This window comes from Oncorhynchus keta, chromosome 2 (genome assembly GCF_023373465.1).
Source record: "Oncorhynchus keta strain PuntledgeMale-10-30-2019 chromosome 2, Oket_V2, whole genome shotgun sequence".
Lineage (NCBI taxonomy): Eukaryota > Metazoa > Chordata > Actinopteri > Salmoniformes > Salmonidae > Oncorhynchus > Oncorhynchus keta.
The window spans coordinates 17,980,451-17,996,794 of record NC_068422.1 but is presented as its reverse complement, the minus strand read 5'-3'; the positions used below and the strand labels follow the sequence as shown (position 1 = coordinate 17,996,794).

The window sequence follows — 16,344 nt, the reverse complement described above, 5'->3', positions numbered from 1 at the left end:
TTAGTCCTTCTGTTTTACCTTTATGGCTCTCTGTGACTTACCAGATGTATGAAGCCTGCCGCTGTTAGCCATGTACTTATGAAGATTGAACATAAGTTCACCAGTTTTATGGAATTGCTATTGAAAACAAGAGAGCCAGACAATATCAATTAACAATGCTAGTGTTCAACACCAAAAGACCTGCCTTGTGTGAGTTCAAAAGAAGAACACCAGTAAAGGATGCCCTTTTGATAACATAATGAACTATTATGTCAAAACAGTGCCAAAACATTACATATCACAAAGTAGTTATTGCTGTATAAGTGCCTAATTGTGATTTTGTCCGAAGAACATCCTTTGGGATAATGGATGATAACTGCTTACAGTCTGAGCTGCTCAGCCTACAATATTATGTAACAGCAACAAAACAAAAACTTGGTAAAAACGTTTTTGGGAATAATATTTCAAAATCCTAAATGTTAAACTAATGACAAACTTGCTTTCATGGCCGTTAACTTTTCAATACAGAATCAACTGTGAATACAAATGTTCCTAAGGTATATACAGGTATCTTCCAAAATAAAGGAAACACCAACATAAAGTGTGTTAATAAGGCATTATTATATTATTATAATCAACTAAGCATCCATTTTTGATAATATCAATCAGTTGTGTAGTGTTTGGAGAAATAAACTTGAGGACCGAGTTTTGAAAATGCTGCTGTAAGGGGTTGAGTGAACCATGCCAGGAGAATATACCCCACACCATAACAGAGTCGCCAGAATCCTCATTTACTCAAGTGTTTCCTTAATTTTGTCAGTTAACTGTATATTTCTAAGGTAATGTTACAGTGACTTGCATTGTTCTGGCCGTTCATGTACTGTGTGTTCTGTTCTGTTCTGGCCTTACCTCCATTACAGTAAACGAGTCTGGGGATTATTAAAAAAAAATGTTGAGCTATAAGCTCTTTCTGACATCTGTGCAGCACAAGCTTTAATTCTAAGCAGTGGGGTAAATTGTAGAATTCATCATGTGGCATGCTGTCCAATAGGTTTCAAAGAGCAGTAAATGTGCACAATTTGGAATTCCAATGACAAATATCAAAATTAAATTGAATATAGGATATGTTATACATCCTAAAGAACAATACCTAACATGTTACCATTTCCGTTTTGAAAAGTGACAAAAATGATTTACTTGTTATCACAGAAGTACAGTATAATATGGTAACTTCTTTCATTCCCCAAATATGACAGCAATAAACCAAACTGTTCCCAAGTAATCCACCCAGACTTAAAGTAGGCCAAGCTCAGCTGACTAGTTTCCAATAATTCTTTTTTTTAAATTGAGAGGAGGTTCTATATTTAACAATTTGCAGTAGCTACTGTACATTAAAATGCCACAGTATTAGAAGAGCCTGTGAGCGTATTGTATAATTGTAAATGTATCAATATTCATCACATATACAGAATTACAAACATTGTCATAACATAGTGCATGCAAATGCTTTGAATACTACTAACTAGAATTAATACACACCAAATTTGACTGAAATTGAATACAGTGAAGTTGGAGAAAATAATCATGCACTTACCTTGTTTTTAATATGTTCAAAAACTGTAAGATTTCTGAGAACTGTATCAACCTTAACGCCCTTAAAAACCTCAAGCCTGTGTGAGAGAAAAGTAAAAGTAGAAGTTATTCAGAGTTAATTATTTGCATGTTATTTACATAAATCCGCCCACTGTAAATCCGGAAAAACACAGGAAACCAACATACCTTTGAATCCTTCATGCATTTTTAAAAGCTTCAATGGATTCATGACTAATAGAAAATGAAAGGCCTCTCAAATAAACAAAAATAGCAGCGGAAAAGCACAACCAAAATGTTGACCTTTCAAAAAACAAAACAGCAGCGACGAAGCAAGTAGCAGCAACTGAAGAAAAACAAATGACTAAAAACAACAAACTCTGCATCAAATAATCTTCTGGAGAAAATAAATACAATGCTAATATCAGGAGGCCACTAAGTCACAAAGCACCGGCATAAGGACTAAAAGATCGAAAACAGCAAGAGATGAAAACCTGGATTAGTCGGACCAAACACATGTGGACAGGCCTAGTTAGATGGGTCAACAGTCGCATTACGTCAAATAATCCCAAATTTGTTGCCATTTGTTTTTTAAATCTGCTAAATCTGAGTACCCTTCCAAGAGTTTAAGAACATAGGTGCACTGGTGAATTGCCAAATGCTGTCGCATGTGTGTGTGGCCTGTGCCACACAAAACCAAACAGCCTGTGGCTAGTGCTAGTTGTGCTCACCAGTACAATCTAATCATCCAACAGTTCGATATGAAATAATTAATTGCTTATTTTTATAGCACAAATCTTTGTTTCATTATGGCACACAACAGTATGTCAATCCCACAATCCCCTGGGTTAACTAAGTGTACTACAACACATGTACAGTAGATCTAATCTATTGACCTAATCTACAATAGACCTAATCTATTGTCAATGTTGTGTCACCTAGAATAACATTTGTTTTAAAAGAATGACAATATATTGTATTTTCCTCCATTTTCAATGATTATTGTCCATAATTTCCTAAATGATAAAATCAGATTATGTTACTCATAATACCATTTTTTCAATCGTTTTTTACAAGTATGTGGTAACCGCTTATGTGGTAAATCCACATTGCAATCAATACATGTTCATATAGAAAACTTGCTTTCACAATGCAATGCTCACATTACTTTTGATATGACTGCCTTCTCATTTATTAAAATACAATTTACTCATACTTAATCCATTTTCTCTGAATTGATAATCCCTTACCCGTTTGATAAGCCTATAGATTTTAAACTGTTTTGTCTGCTATATACATATGTGGACACCTACAGAACTAAAATGTATGTTTGTAAAGTATAAAGTAGGATATATATGGCAATGTACTATTATGGTTTTAAATCTGATATTGACAGGAACAGAAATGTACTGCATGTAACAAAAACATCCCTTATACAGTAAGCATCCCTTATCCTGGCACCACGCTGCCAGATCTCTGACCACCTCCCTGTACGCTGTCTCATCATCATCTGTGATTAGGCCTACCACCGTCATGTCATCGGCAAATTGAATGATTGTGTTAGAGTCATGCGTGGCTACGCAATTGTTGGTGAACAGGGTGTACAGGCGGGTAGTACGCTCGCAACCCTGAGGGGCCCCCGTGTTGGCGGTCAGCGTGGCGGAAGTGTTGCTACACCTGCATGCTTCTACACCTGCATTGCTTGCTGTTTGGGGTTTTAGGCTGGGTTTCTGTACAGCACTGAGATATCAGCTGATGTACGAAGGGCTATATAAATATATTTGATTTGATTATCCCTTATATAATTATGGATAAAGTGACTAGGCAACAGGGTAGATTATAAGCAGTAGAAGCAGCGTATGTAATGAGTCAAAAGATTTAGTGCAAAAAAGGGTCAATGCAGATAGTTAAACGGTTAATCACTAGCTACCCGAACTAACTATTTAGATGTCTTATGGCTTGGGGGTAGAAGCTGTGGTCCTTTTCAGAGTTGGTGCATAGGTACCGCTTGCCATGAGGTAGCAGAGAGAACAGTCTATGACTTTGGTGGTTGGAGTCTTTGACAAATTTGAGAGCCTTTCTCTGACACCGCCTGGTATAGAGGTCCTGGATGGCAGGTAGCTTGGCCCCAGCAACTTGTATGCCAAGCAGTTGCCATACCAAGTGGTAAAGCGGTAAAGCAGCCACTCAAGATGCTCTCAATGGTGCAGCTGTAGAACTTTTTGAGGATCTGGGGGCCCATGCCAAGTCTTTTCATCCTCCTAAGGGGGAAGAGGTGCTGTCGTGCCCCCTTCCGGACTGTGTTGGTGTGTGTGGACCATGATAATTCCTTAGGTGATGTGGCCACCGAGGAACTTGAAGCTCTCGACCTGCTCCACTATAGCCCAGTTGATGTGGGTGTGCTCGGCCCTCTGTTTCCTGTAATCCATGATCAGCTCCTTTGTCTTGCTGATGTTGAGGGAGAGGTTATTACCCTGGCACCACGCTGCCAGGTCTCTGACCACCTCCCTGTACGCTGTCTCATCATCATCTGTGATTAGGCCTACCACCGTCATGTCATCGGCAAATTGAATGATTGTGTTAGAGTCATGCGTGGCCACGCAATTGTTGGTGAACAGGGTGTACAGGCGGGTACTACGCACACAACCCTGAGGGGCCCCCGTGTTGGCGGTCAGCGTGGCGGAAGTGTTGCTGCCTATCCTCACCAGCTGGCGGCTCATCAGAAAGTCCAGGATCCAGTTGCAGAGGTAGGTGTTTAATCTCAGGTTCCTGTGCTGAACACTGAGCTGTAGTCAATGAACAGCATTCTTCATATTTTTCGGTGGGGTTTAACTGCTGTTGGCATCCAATATGTTGCATTACCGCCCCCAACTGGACTATAGTATAAATCCATTATACATTGTTATACAAAATGGGAAAAGGAAAACACCCGTACAACTAATCCTACATAAAAACCCACGACTTTGACCCTATCTGCTCCTGCACCATGCCAACGGCCTGGGAGGATGGGACCCCACACCTCAACACACCCTGTAACTCTAATAAAGTCAAATCTTGTATACGCAAATACTTCTCTGCAGCTGCCACCACCACATCTATTTTTTTTGTGATTTGCATTCCATTTCTGCTGTACAGTTGATAACCATTGCTATGAACCCTAAGAAGCCAACCTTACTGAAGCATATATCACTCGTTGGCCAAACCTCTGTGCTGGCACAGATCTACTACTCCAAAAGTTATTTATAAAGCCCTTTTTACATCAGCCAATGTCGCAAAGTGCTATACAGAAACTCAGCCTAAAACACTAAACAAAAAGCAATGCAGATGGATAAAGTTGTGTCAACTTAATCCATCCTCCTCTACTTTCCTCGGTCTCAACACACGACACCGGCACTACTCTGACTCTGGTCCCATCAACCTACCTCTTTTGTACCGGACACATCCAATCCCCAGCATCGTGGGCCCTCCAACAGTTGACACTCAACTTTATCCACCAAGACTACACAATCCTCCTGCACACGTCCCATATCTTGGAATCTCGCTCCTACACACTGCTGCAACATGACCACAAACATTTCATGAACAGCATTCTCACATAGTTGTTCTTCTTATCCAGGTGGGAGAGGGCAGTGTGGAGTGCAATAGAGATTGCGTCATCTGTGGATCTGTTGAGGCGATATGCGAATTGCAGTCGGTCCAGGGTGTCTGGGATGATGGTGTTGATGTGAGCCATGACCAACCGTTCAAAGCCTTTCATGGCTACAGATGTGTGTGCTACGGGGCGATAGTCATTTAGATAGGTTACGCATATTGTTTTTATGCAGATTTTACAATACTCGCATGAAAATCTGTCGCCAAGTGTATGGAAACCTAGCTAATGATCTACATTTTTTTGATACATCTTCCATTTGGCATATCTCATGATGTGGTTTACAGCAGCACTGACGGCTGTATTGACATGACAACTGCATCAGAGTTTTGAACAACCCTTCCTCCCATTTTGTTCCATGCTGACTGAAGACCTAGCTAGCGAGTAACTAGCTAACACTAAACACAGCTATATAAACCACGCCCCTCTTCAAACACTCCTTCTCTGATGTTGGTTACAAGGCGATACTAGTACTAATTAAGTCAGAGAATATCATGTTTTTTTGTTGTTTTGGCCACTCCAATACCTTGACTTTGTTGTCCCTAAGCCATTTCGCCACAACTTTGGAAGTATGCTTGGGGTCATTGTCCATTTGGAAGACCCATTTGCAACCAAGCTTAAACTTCCTGATTGATGTCTTTAGATGTTTATATGGCACAGCTGTCAATTTTTTGGTCCTTAAATTAAATTGGTATTTTTTAAAATATATCACACTTTTCTTTAACCATTTATGTTTAATGCATGGCCCGGCAGACAAGTTCCTTACTTTTCCCCCGTTCTACTTGCTTCTTCCATTTTTGTGGTAATGCTGAAATTAGTTGGTTGTAATTTTGGGTAGAGCAGACATTAGCTTGGGTAGAGCAGTGTTAGCTGCATGTGTGACATAACTCCACGAGTCCTATTTATGATATAATTTACAAAAATTACACCTTTTTGAAACATTTGATCAAAAAATATGTTTTTTTTATCAATTAGTATACTTGAGTTTAACCACAATATTTGTTGTATTATTTGTTATGTCTTTTCAGATGGATTAAACTGAAATTGCAACCAACTTTCTAAGGCTTTAAAAAAATGATATTTTGGAGATGATTTCATTTTCAAACAACTGAAAGTGAGCAGTTGTAATCTGAATAAAGGTCATTCTTGAACACGTGGTGAGACATTCCTACCAATTTACTACAGAACCATTTAGGATTTAAGTATAACTTTTGTATGACTGATGCCTTTAGTGAGAGGTCTAATGTTTTAATATTTAATCATTCCTGCCCTCTGAATTCATGTTCGTTATATAAATAGGCCCTTTTAATTTTATCTGGCTTGCCATTCCAAATCAAATGGAATATTTTTTTATTGACATAATGTAAAAAGCAGGTCACTAGGTGTATGCACAACCATAAGCAAATAGGTAAACTGTAATATGACTAAATAGTTCATCAGGGAGATTTTTCCACAAATAGACAGGTATTTTCCTTTCCATGGTAGCAAGATCTTATATATTTTTGCTAACTTTCTATACAAATGTATTGGACTGAGATCATTTCTTTCTTTCGGGATTTGTATACCGAGTATGTCCACATGCCCGTCAGACCTTTTAACGTAAAAGTTGCATTTTTTAGTGATCCAATAAGTAATTCAGTACATTTATCATAATTTGATTTTAATAGATCCTCTATGAGGCTGTGGAGGGATTCTAATTGTGGTTTAAAAAAAGCATGAATCATCAGTGTACAATGACACCTTTGTTTTTAAGCCACGGATTTGAACAGCTAACATCTCGAGGGCAATAATAAATAGATATGCCAATAGTGGACAACCTTATTTTACTCCTCTTGACAGTTTAAAACTTTCTGAGGTGTAGCTATTATTTACTATTTTAGACCTAGGGTTAGAATAATAACTTTAACCCATTTTATAAGAGGCTCTAAAAAAAAATATTCAAGGCATTTTATATAAACTCCAGTCGTACTTTATCAAAAGCCTTTTCAAAATCAGCTATGAAAACCAGGCTTGGTGTCCCTGATATTTCATAGTATTACATTGTTTCCAGTACTTGTCTTATATTATCTCCAATGTATCGTCCATGTAAAAAAACCTGTCTAATTAGGATGAATAATATCTGACAATATTTTTTAAATTCTATGCACAATGCATTTAGCTGGAATTTATGCATCCCAACACTGAAGTGTAAGAGGCCTTCAATTATTTAAACTGGATCTTTATATATACACCACTTGGATCCTGTTTCAGTAATAATGAAATCCGACCGTCTTGTTATGTGTCCAATAATCTACTGTTCATATAGAAGTGGTTAAAACATGCTAATAATGGTCCTCTGACTATATATTTTTTTAAAGTATACTTCTACTGGTATGCCATCCAGCCCTGGAGTTTCCCCAACCTTAAAGGCTTTAATTGTGTTATTATTATTTTTATTTCACCTGTATTTAACCAGGTAGGCCAGTTGAGAAGAAGTTCTCATTTACAACTGCGACCTGGCCAAGATAAAGCAAAGCAGTGCAACAAAAACAACAACACAGAGAGATACACATGGGATAAACAAACATACAGTCAAAAACACAATAGAAAAAGTGGTATAGTGTGTGCAAATGAATAAGGAGGTAAGGCAATAAATAGGCCAATAGTGGTGAAGTAATTACAATTTAGCAATTACACTGGAGAGATATATGTGCAGATGAGGATGTGCAAGTAGAAAGACTGGTGTGAAAAAGAGCAGAAAAACAAAAACAAATATGGGGATGAAGTAGGTAGTTGGTTGGATGGATGGGCCATTTACAGATGGGCTGTGTACAGCTGCAGCGATCGGTAAGCTGTTCTGCCAGCTGACACTTAAAGTTAGTGAGGGAGATATAAGTCTTCAACTTCAGTGATTTTTGCGATTCGTTCCAGTCATTGGCAGCAAAGAGCTGGAAGGAAAGGCGACCGAATGAGGTGTTGGCTTTGGGGATGATCAGTGAAATATACCTGCTGGAGCGTGTGTTACGGGTGGGTGTTGTCTCTGGTGACAAGTGAGCTGATTGAAGGCAGAAATTTACCGTGCAAAGACTTATAGATGACCTGGAGCCAGTGGGTTTGGCGACGAATATGTAGCGAGAACCAGCCAACGAGAGCATACAGGTTGCAGTGGTGGGTAGTATATCGGACTTTGGTGACAAAACGGATGGCACTGTGATAGACTGCATCCAATTTGCTGAGTAGAGTGTTGGAGGGTATTTTGTAAATGACATCGCCGAAGTCAAGGATTGGTAGGATAGTCAGTTTTACGAGGGTAAGTTTGGCAGCATGAGTGAAGGAAAAAAGGAAGGAAATAAAGAAGGAAATAAGAAGCCAATTCTAGATTTAACTTTGGATTGGAGATGCTTAATGTGAGTCTGGAAGGAGAGTTTACAGTCTAGCCAGACACCTAGGTATTTGTAGTTGTCCACATATTCTAAGTCAGAACCGTCCAGAGTAGTGAAGCTAGTCGGGCGGGCAGCTATCGGTTGAAGAGCATGTATTTCATTTTACTAGCATTTAGGAGCAGTTGGAGGCCACGGAAGGAGGCATTGAAGCGCATTGAAGCGCGTTTGGAGGTTTGTTAACACAGTGTCCAAAGAAGGGACAGATGTATACTGAATGGTGTTGTCTGCGTAGAGGTGGATCAGAGAATCACCAGCGGCAAGAGCGACATCATTGATGTATACAGAGAAAAGAGTCTGCCCGGGAATTGAACCCTGTGGCACCCCCATAGAAATTGCCAGAGGTCCGGACAACAGGCCCTCCGATTTGACACACTGAACTATCTGATACTGTAAGTAGTTAGTGAACCAGGCGAGGCAGTCATTAGAGAAACCAAGGCTATTGAGTCTGCCGATAAGAATACGGTGATTGACAGAGTTGAAAGCCTTGGCCAGGTCGATGAAGACGGCTGCACAGTACTGTATTTTATCGATGGCGGTTATGATATTGTTTAGGACCGTGAGCGTGGCTGAGGTGCACACGTGACCAGCTTGGAAACCAGATTGCATAGCATATCTGTTTGTTCACTTGGCTTTCGAAGACTTTAGAAAGGCAGGGCAGGATGGATATAGGTCTGTCATAGTTTGGGTCTAGACTGTCTCCCCCTTTGAAGAGGTGGATGACTGCGGCCGCTTTCCAATCTTTAGGAATCTCAGACGATACGAAAGAGACGTTGAACAGACTAGTAACAGGGCTTGCAACAATGGTGGCAGATCATTTTAGGAAGAGAGGGTCCAGATTGTCTAGCCCAGCTGATTTGTAGGGATCCAGATTTTGCTGCTCTTCCAGAACATCTGCTATCTGGATTTGGGTGATGGAGAAGCAGGGGGGGGCTTGGGCCAGTTGCTGTCGGGGGTGCAGAGCTGTTGGCCGGGGTTGGGGTAGCCAGGTGGAAAGCATGGCCAGCCGTAAAGAAATGCTTATTGAAATTCTCGATTATCGTGGATTCATCAGTGGTGACAGTGTTTCCTAGTCTCTGTGCAGTGGGCAGCTGGGAGGGGGTGCTCTTGTTCTCCATGGACTTTACAGCGTCCCAAAACCTTTTGGAATTAGTGCTGCAGGATGAAAATTTCTGTTTGAAAAAAAAATTGCCTTTGCTTTCCTAACTGACTGTGTGTATTGGTTCCTGACTTCCCTGAAAAGTTGCATAGGAGGTATTCGATGCTACTGCAGTACGCCACAGGGTGTTTTTGTGCTGGTCAAGGGCAGTCAAGTCTGGAGTGAACCAAAGGGTATATCTGTTCTTAGTTCTACATTTTTTGAGAGGGGCATGCTTGTTTAAGAGGGAGAGGAAAGCACTCTTAAAGAACATCTAGGCATCCTCTACTTACGGGATGAGTGTGTGTGTAGGAAAGTAAAGAAATAAAACAACAGTAAAAATACATTTGAAAAAAGAGTAGCAAGGCTATATACAGACACATGTTAGTCAGGCTTATTGACGCAGTTTGTACATGTAGGTATCGTTAAAGTGACTACGCATATATGATGAACAGAGAGTAGCAGAAGCGTAAAAAGAGGTGTTGGTGGGTGGTAGGACACAATGCAGATAGTCCGGTTAGCCAATGTGCGGGAGCACTGGTTCGTCAGGCCAATTTAGATAGTATGTATTTCCGAGATGGCATAGCAGTTCAGACGTCTTTTGTCCTCGTCTTGTCGTGTCCTGTATATATATATATTTACAACTTTTTTCACATACATTTTATTTTTATTTTCCATAAACTCATCTTCAAAACACTCTCCTGCAACCCGCCTCACCAATTTATATTTATAAATAAGTATTATTTACCTCAAATCTGCAATCCTCCAAGAAGCTAGCCAGAAGCTAGCCAGAAACTCCAAGAAGCTAGCCAGAAACTAGCCAGAAGCTAGCCCAGAAGCTAATCAGAAGCTAGTTCAGAAGCGAGTTAGCTTCTTTACTGGCAAATCATTAGTATTCAGTTAACCACGGTTTGTGGTCATCAGCTATCCTTCAGCTCGAAAATCTATCGCCAGTGTTGTACGGCGCAGCGCGGCTCGGAACGGAACATACCGGACCAATTTTTCTCTCCATGTCCCTGGATTTCAACTGCTCTCTGGACATTCATACCCGGATCTCACAGCTAGCTAGCTAGCTAGCTGCTATCCGTGTGACTATCTGCTTTCGTCGATTCCGGAGCAAACATCAATTACTCCTGAGCTCCGTCAATCACTCCTGGGCTGCAGTCACCTATCCGGACCCGTTTTACTGCCTACGCGGAGCTCCACCGGGCCTTCACAACTGGACTGCCGACGTTATCTACCCGAAGGAGATCCGGCTGGCTCCTCCGTCGCGACGTTACCTGAACGCCCATCTGCGGCCTGTTAACCGTTAGCTGTCTTACCGGCTGCTCTCAGAATAGACAATCGGACAATTTATTTATTTTTATTATTATTATGTTTCTTCTTGGGCCTCTATAACTATATCTATTGTTTTTTTGTTTTTTTGTGTGATTTGGATTAATCCCCTCTACCACATGGAACCCCACTAATCTACTGACGGAACGCAAGAGGTGGCTAACAACAGACCTCCATCCTATGCTAGCTTGCTACCGATGTCCTGGCTAGCTGTCTAAATCGCCGTGACCCCCAACCAACCTCTCCACTCACTGGACACTTTTGATCACTCGACTAAGGATGCCTCTCCTTAATGTCAATATGTCTTGTCCATTGCTGTTCTGGTTAGTGTTTATTGGCTTATTTCACTGTAGAGCCTCTAGTCCTGCTCACTATACCTTATCCAACTTATTAGTTCCACCACCCATACATGCAATGACATCTCCTGGTTTCAATGATGTTTCTAGAGACAATATCTCTCTCTTCATCATTCAATACCTAGGTTTACCTCCACTGTATTCACATCCTACCATACCTTTGTCTATACATTATACCTTGATGCTATTTTATCGCGCCCAGAAACCTCCTTTTACTCTCTGTTCCAGACGTTCTAGACGGCCAATTATTATTGCTTTTAGCCGCACCCTTATTCTTCTCCTCCTATGTTCCTCTGGCGATGTAGAGGTGAATCCAGGCCCTGCAGTGCCTAGCTCCACTCCTATTCCCCAGGCACTCTCTTTTGATGACTTCTGTAACCGTAATAGCCTTGGTTTCATGCATGTTAACATTAGAAGCCTCCTCCCTAAGTTTGTTCTATTCACTGCTTTAGCACACTCTGCCAACCCGGATGTTCTAGCTGTGTCTGAATCCTGGCTTAGGAAGACCACCAAAAATTCAGAAATTTTAATTCCAAACTACAACATTTTCAGACAAGATAGAACTGCCAAAAGGGGCGGTGTTGCAATCTACTGCAAAGATAGCCTGCAGAGTTCTGTCCTACTATCCAGGTCTGTACCCAAACAATTTGAACTTCTACTTTTAAAAATCCACCTCTCTAAAAACAAGTCTCTCACCGTTGCCGCCTGCTATAGACCACCCTCTGCCCCCAGCTGTGCTCTGGACACCATATGTGAACTGATTGCCCCCATCTATCTTCAGAGCTCGTGCTGCTAGGCGACCTAAACTGGAACATGCTTAACACCCCAGCCATCCTACAATCTAAACTTGATGCCCTCAATCTCACACAAATTATCAATGAACCTACCAGGTACCCCCCCAAAGCCTTAAACACGGGCACCCTCATAGATATCATCCTAACCAACTTCCCCTCTAAATACACCTCTGCTGTCTTCAACCAAGATCTCAGCGATCACTGCCTCATTGCCTGCATCCGTAATGGGTCAGCGGTCAAACAACCTCCACTCATCACTGTAAAACGCTCCCTGAAACACTTCAGCGAGCAGGCCTTTCTAATCGACCTGGCCGGGGTATCCTGGAAGGATATTGATCTCATCCCGTGAGTAGAGGATGCCTGGATATTTTTTTTAAATGCCTTCCTAACAATCTTAAATAAACATGCCCCATTCAAGAAATTTAGAACCAGGAACAGATATAGCCCTTGGTTCTCCCCAGACCTGATTGCCCTTAACCAACACAAAAACATCCTATGGCGTTCTGCTTTAGCATCGAACAGCCCCCGTGATATGCAGCTGTTCAGGGAAGCTAGAAAACGTTATACACAGGCAGTTAGAAAAGCCAAAGCCAGCTTTTTCAAGCAGAAATTTGCTTCCTGCAACACTAACTCAAAAAAGTTCTGGGACACTGTAAAATCCATGGAGAATAAGAACACCTCCTCCCAGCTGCCCACTGCACTGAAGATAGGAAACACTGTCACCACTGATAAATCCACCATAATTGAGAATTTCAATAAGCATTTTTCTACGGCTGGCCATGCTTTCCACCTGGCTACTCCTACCCCGGTCAACAGCACTGCACCCCCAACAGCAACTCGCCCAAGCCTTCCCCATTTCTCCTTCTCCCAAATCCATTCAGCTGATGTTCTGAAAGAGCTGAAAAATCTTGACCCCTACAAATCAGCCGGGCTAGACAATCTGGACCCTTTCTTTCTAAAATTATCTGCCAAAATTGTTGCCACCCCTATTACTAGCCTGTTCAACCTCTCTTTCGTGTCGTCTGAGATTCCCAAAGATTGGAAAGCAGCTGCGGTCATCCCCCTCTTCAAAGGGGGAGACACTCTTGACCCAAACTGCTACAGACCTATATCTATCCTACCATGCCTTTCTAAGGTCTTCGAAAGCCAAGTCAACAAACAGATTACCGACCATTTCGAATCTCACCATACCTTCTCTGCTATGCAATCTGGTTTCAGAGCTGGTCATGGGTGTACCTCAGCCACGCTCAAGGTCCTAAACGATATCTTAACCGCCATCGATAAGAAACATTACTGTGCAGCCGTATTCATTGATCTGGCCAAGGCTTTCGACTCTGTCAATCACCACATCCTCATCGGCAGACTCGACAGCCTTGGTTTCTCAAATGATTGCCTCGCCTGGTTCACCAACTACTTCTCTGATAGAGTTCAGTGTGTCAAATCGGAGGGTCTGCTGTCCGGACCTCTGGCAGTCTCTATGGGGGTGCCACAGGGTTCAATTCTTGGACCGACTCTCTTCTCTGTATACATCAATGAGGTCGCTCTTGCTGCTGGTGAGTCTCTGATCCACCTCTACGCAGACGACACCATTCTGTATACTTCCGGCCCTTCTTTGGACACTGTGTTAACAACCCTCCAGGCAAGCTTCAATGCCATACAACTCTCCTTCTGTGGCCTCCAATTGCTCTTAAATACAAGTGAAACTAAATGCATGCTCTTCAACCGATCGCTACCTGCACCTACCCGCCTGTCCAACATCACTACTCTGGATGGCTCTGACTTAGAATACGTGGACAACTACAAATACTTAGGTGTCTGGTTAGACTGTAAACTCTCCTTCCAGACCCATATCAAACATATCCAATCCAAAGTTAAATCTAGAATTGGCTTCCTATTTCGCAACAAAGCATCTTTCACTCATGCTGCCAAACATACCCTTGTAAAACTGACCATCCTACCAATCCTCGACTTTGGCGATGTCATTTACAAAATAGCCTCCAATACCCTACTCAACAAATTGGATGCAGTCTATCACAGTGCAATCCGTTTTGTCACCAAAGCCCCATATACTACCCACCATTGCGACCTGTACTCTCTTGTTGGCTGGCCCTCGCTTCATAGTCGTCGCCAAACCCACTGGCTCCATGTCATCTACAAGACCCTGCTAGGTAAAGTCCCCCCTTATCTCAGCTCGCTGGTCACCATAGCATCTCCCACCTGTAGCACACGCTCCAGCAGGTATATCTCTCTAGTCACCCCCAAAACCAATCCTTTCTTTGGCCGCCTCTCCTTCCAGTTCTCTGCTGCCAATGACTGGAACGAACTACAAAAATCTCTGAAACTGGAAACACTTATCTCCCTCACTAGCTTTAAGCACCAACTGTCAGAGCATCTTACAGATTACTGCACCTGTACATAGCCCACCTATAATTTAGCCCAAACAACTACCTCTTTCCCAACTGTATTTAATTAATTAATTTATTTTGCTCCTTTGCACCCCATTATTTTTATTTCTACTTTGCACATTCTTCCATTGCAAAACTACCATTCCAGTGTTTTACTTGCTATATTGTATTTACTTTGCCACCATGGCCTTTTTTGCCTTTACCTCCTTTCTCACCTCATTTGCTCACATTGTATATAAACTTGTTTATACTGTATTTTGTATTTTATCTGTCGAACGGCTTTGCTTTATCTTGGCCAGGTCGCAATTGTAAATGAGAACTTGTTCTCAAATTGCCTACCTGGTTAAATAAAGGTGAAATAAACATGAATGTATAGTTAAAGTGACTATGCATATAAGACAAACAGAGAGTAGCAGCAGCGTAAAATAGGGGTTGGGGGAGGCACACAATGCAAATAGTCCGGGTAACCATTTGGTTACCTGTTCAGGAGTCTTATGGCTTGGGGGTAAAAACTGTTGAGAAGCCTTTCTGTCCTAGACTTGGCACTCCGGTACCGCTTGCCATGCGGTAGTAGAGAGAACAGTATATGACTGGGGTGGCTGGGGTCTTTGACAATTTTTAGGGCCTTCCTCTGACACCGCGTGGCGTAGAGGTCCTGGATGGCAGGCAGCTTTGCCCCAAAGTGATGTACTGGGCCGTATGCACTACCCTCTGAAGTGCCTTAGGAAGTGTTTTAGGGAGTGTTTGACAGTGATGAAGGGTGGTCGTTTGACCGCGGACCGGCAATAAGGATGCAGGCAATAAGGCAGTGATCGCTGAGATCATAATTGAAAACAGCATAGGTGTATTTAGAGTTGGTCAGGATGATATCTATGAGGGTGCCAATGTTTACGGATTTTGGGTTGTATCTGGTAGGTTCCATGATAATTTATGTGAGATTGAGGGCATCTATCTTAGATTGTAGGACGGCCGGGGTGTTAAGCATATCCCAATTTAGGTCACCTAACAGTACGCACTCTGACGATAGATGGGGGCAATCAATTCACATATGGTGTCCAGGGCACAGCTGGGAGCTGAGGGGGGTCTATAACAAGCGGCAACAGTGAGGGACTTATTTCTGGAGAGTTGGATCTTTAAAAGTAGAAGCTCAAACTGTTTGGGCAGTTTCCTTAAAGTACTTTACTTCCTCTTTCAAAATATAATTTGGTGAATCATTCGTGACTCCATCATTTGTAACAAGTTTCAATATATATAGTTTTTGGTAGCATTTCTATGTTAAAGATTGAAAATTAATTTGGTGCATTTTCCCAATATTCCATCCAGTTCGTTTTATTTTTTATAAAATATTACACTGGATCTTTCTTGAATAAGTTCCTCCATTTCTTTTTGTTTTTCCTCCAACTTATTCTGTGCTTCTATGTACAGTTTTTATTGCTATCTAACTGTACTGTTAGTCCTTCAATTTCCTTTGTTAATATGGACTCTTTTGATCTAAATTGCTTTTGTTTTATAGATGAGTACTAAATTGCATTGCCTCTAAAGGCACATTTAAAAGTGTCCCATATAGTAAGGGGATCTGCTGTACCTATGTTATGTCGGAAAAAGTCAGTTATAAATTCTTCTGTTCTAGTCATAAACAAGTTATCATCCAGTAGGCTTTGATTAAATTTCCAATATGC

General features: G+C 41.6%; 1 protein-coding gene across 5 annotated transcripts in view; it reads right to left on the bottom strand.

Annotated features, from left to right (window-relative positions):
- LOC118379065 (calcium-activated potassium channel subunit alpha-1) overlaps nucleotides 1-16,344 on the bottom strand; it is a 257,064-nt gene that overhangs the window by 97,778 nt on the left and 142,942 nt on the right. For all 5 annotated transcript variants that reach the window (XM_052473233.1, XM_052473242.1, XM_052473237.1 and 2 more), the window contains exons 6-7: nucleotides 1,574-1,649; nucleotides 42-117 (exon numbers count right to left, since the gene is read on the bottom strand). In XM_052473233.1, coding sequence (XP_052329193.1) covers nucleotides 42-117; nucleotides 1,574-1,649 — 152 coding nt within the window. The remainder of the gene's footprint in view (nucleotides 1-41; nucleotides 118-1,573; nucleotides 1,650-16,344) is intronic.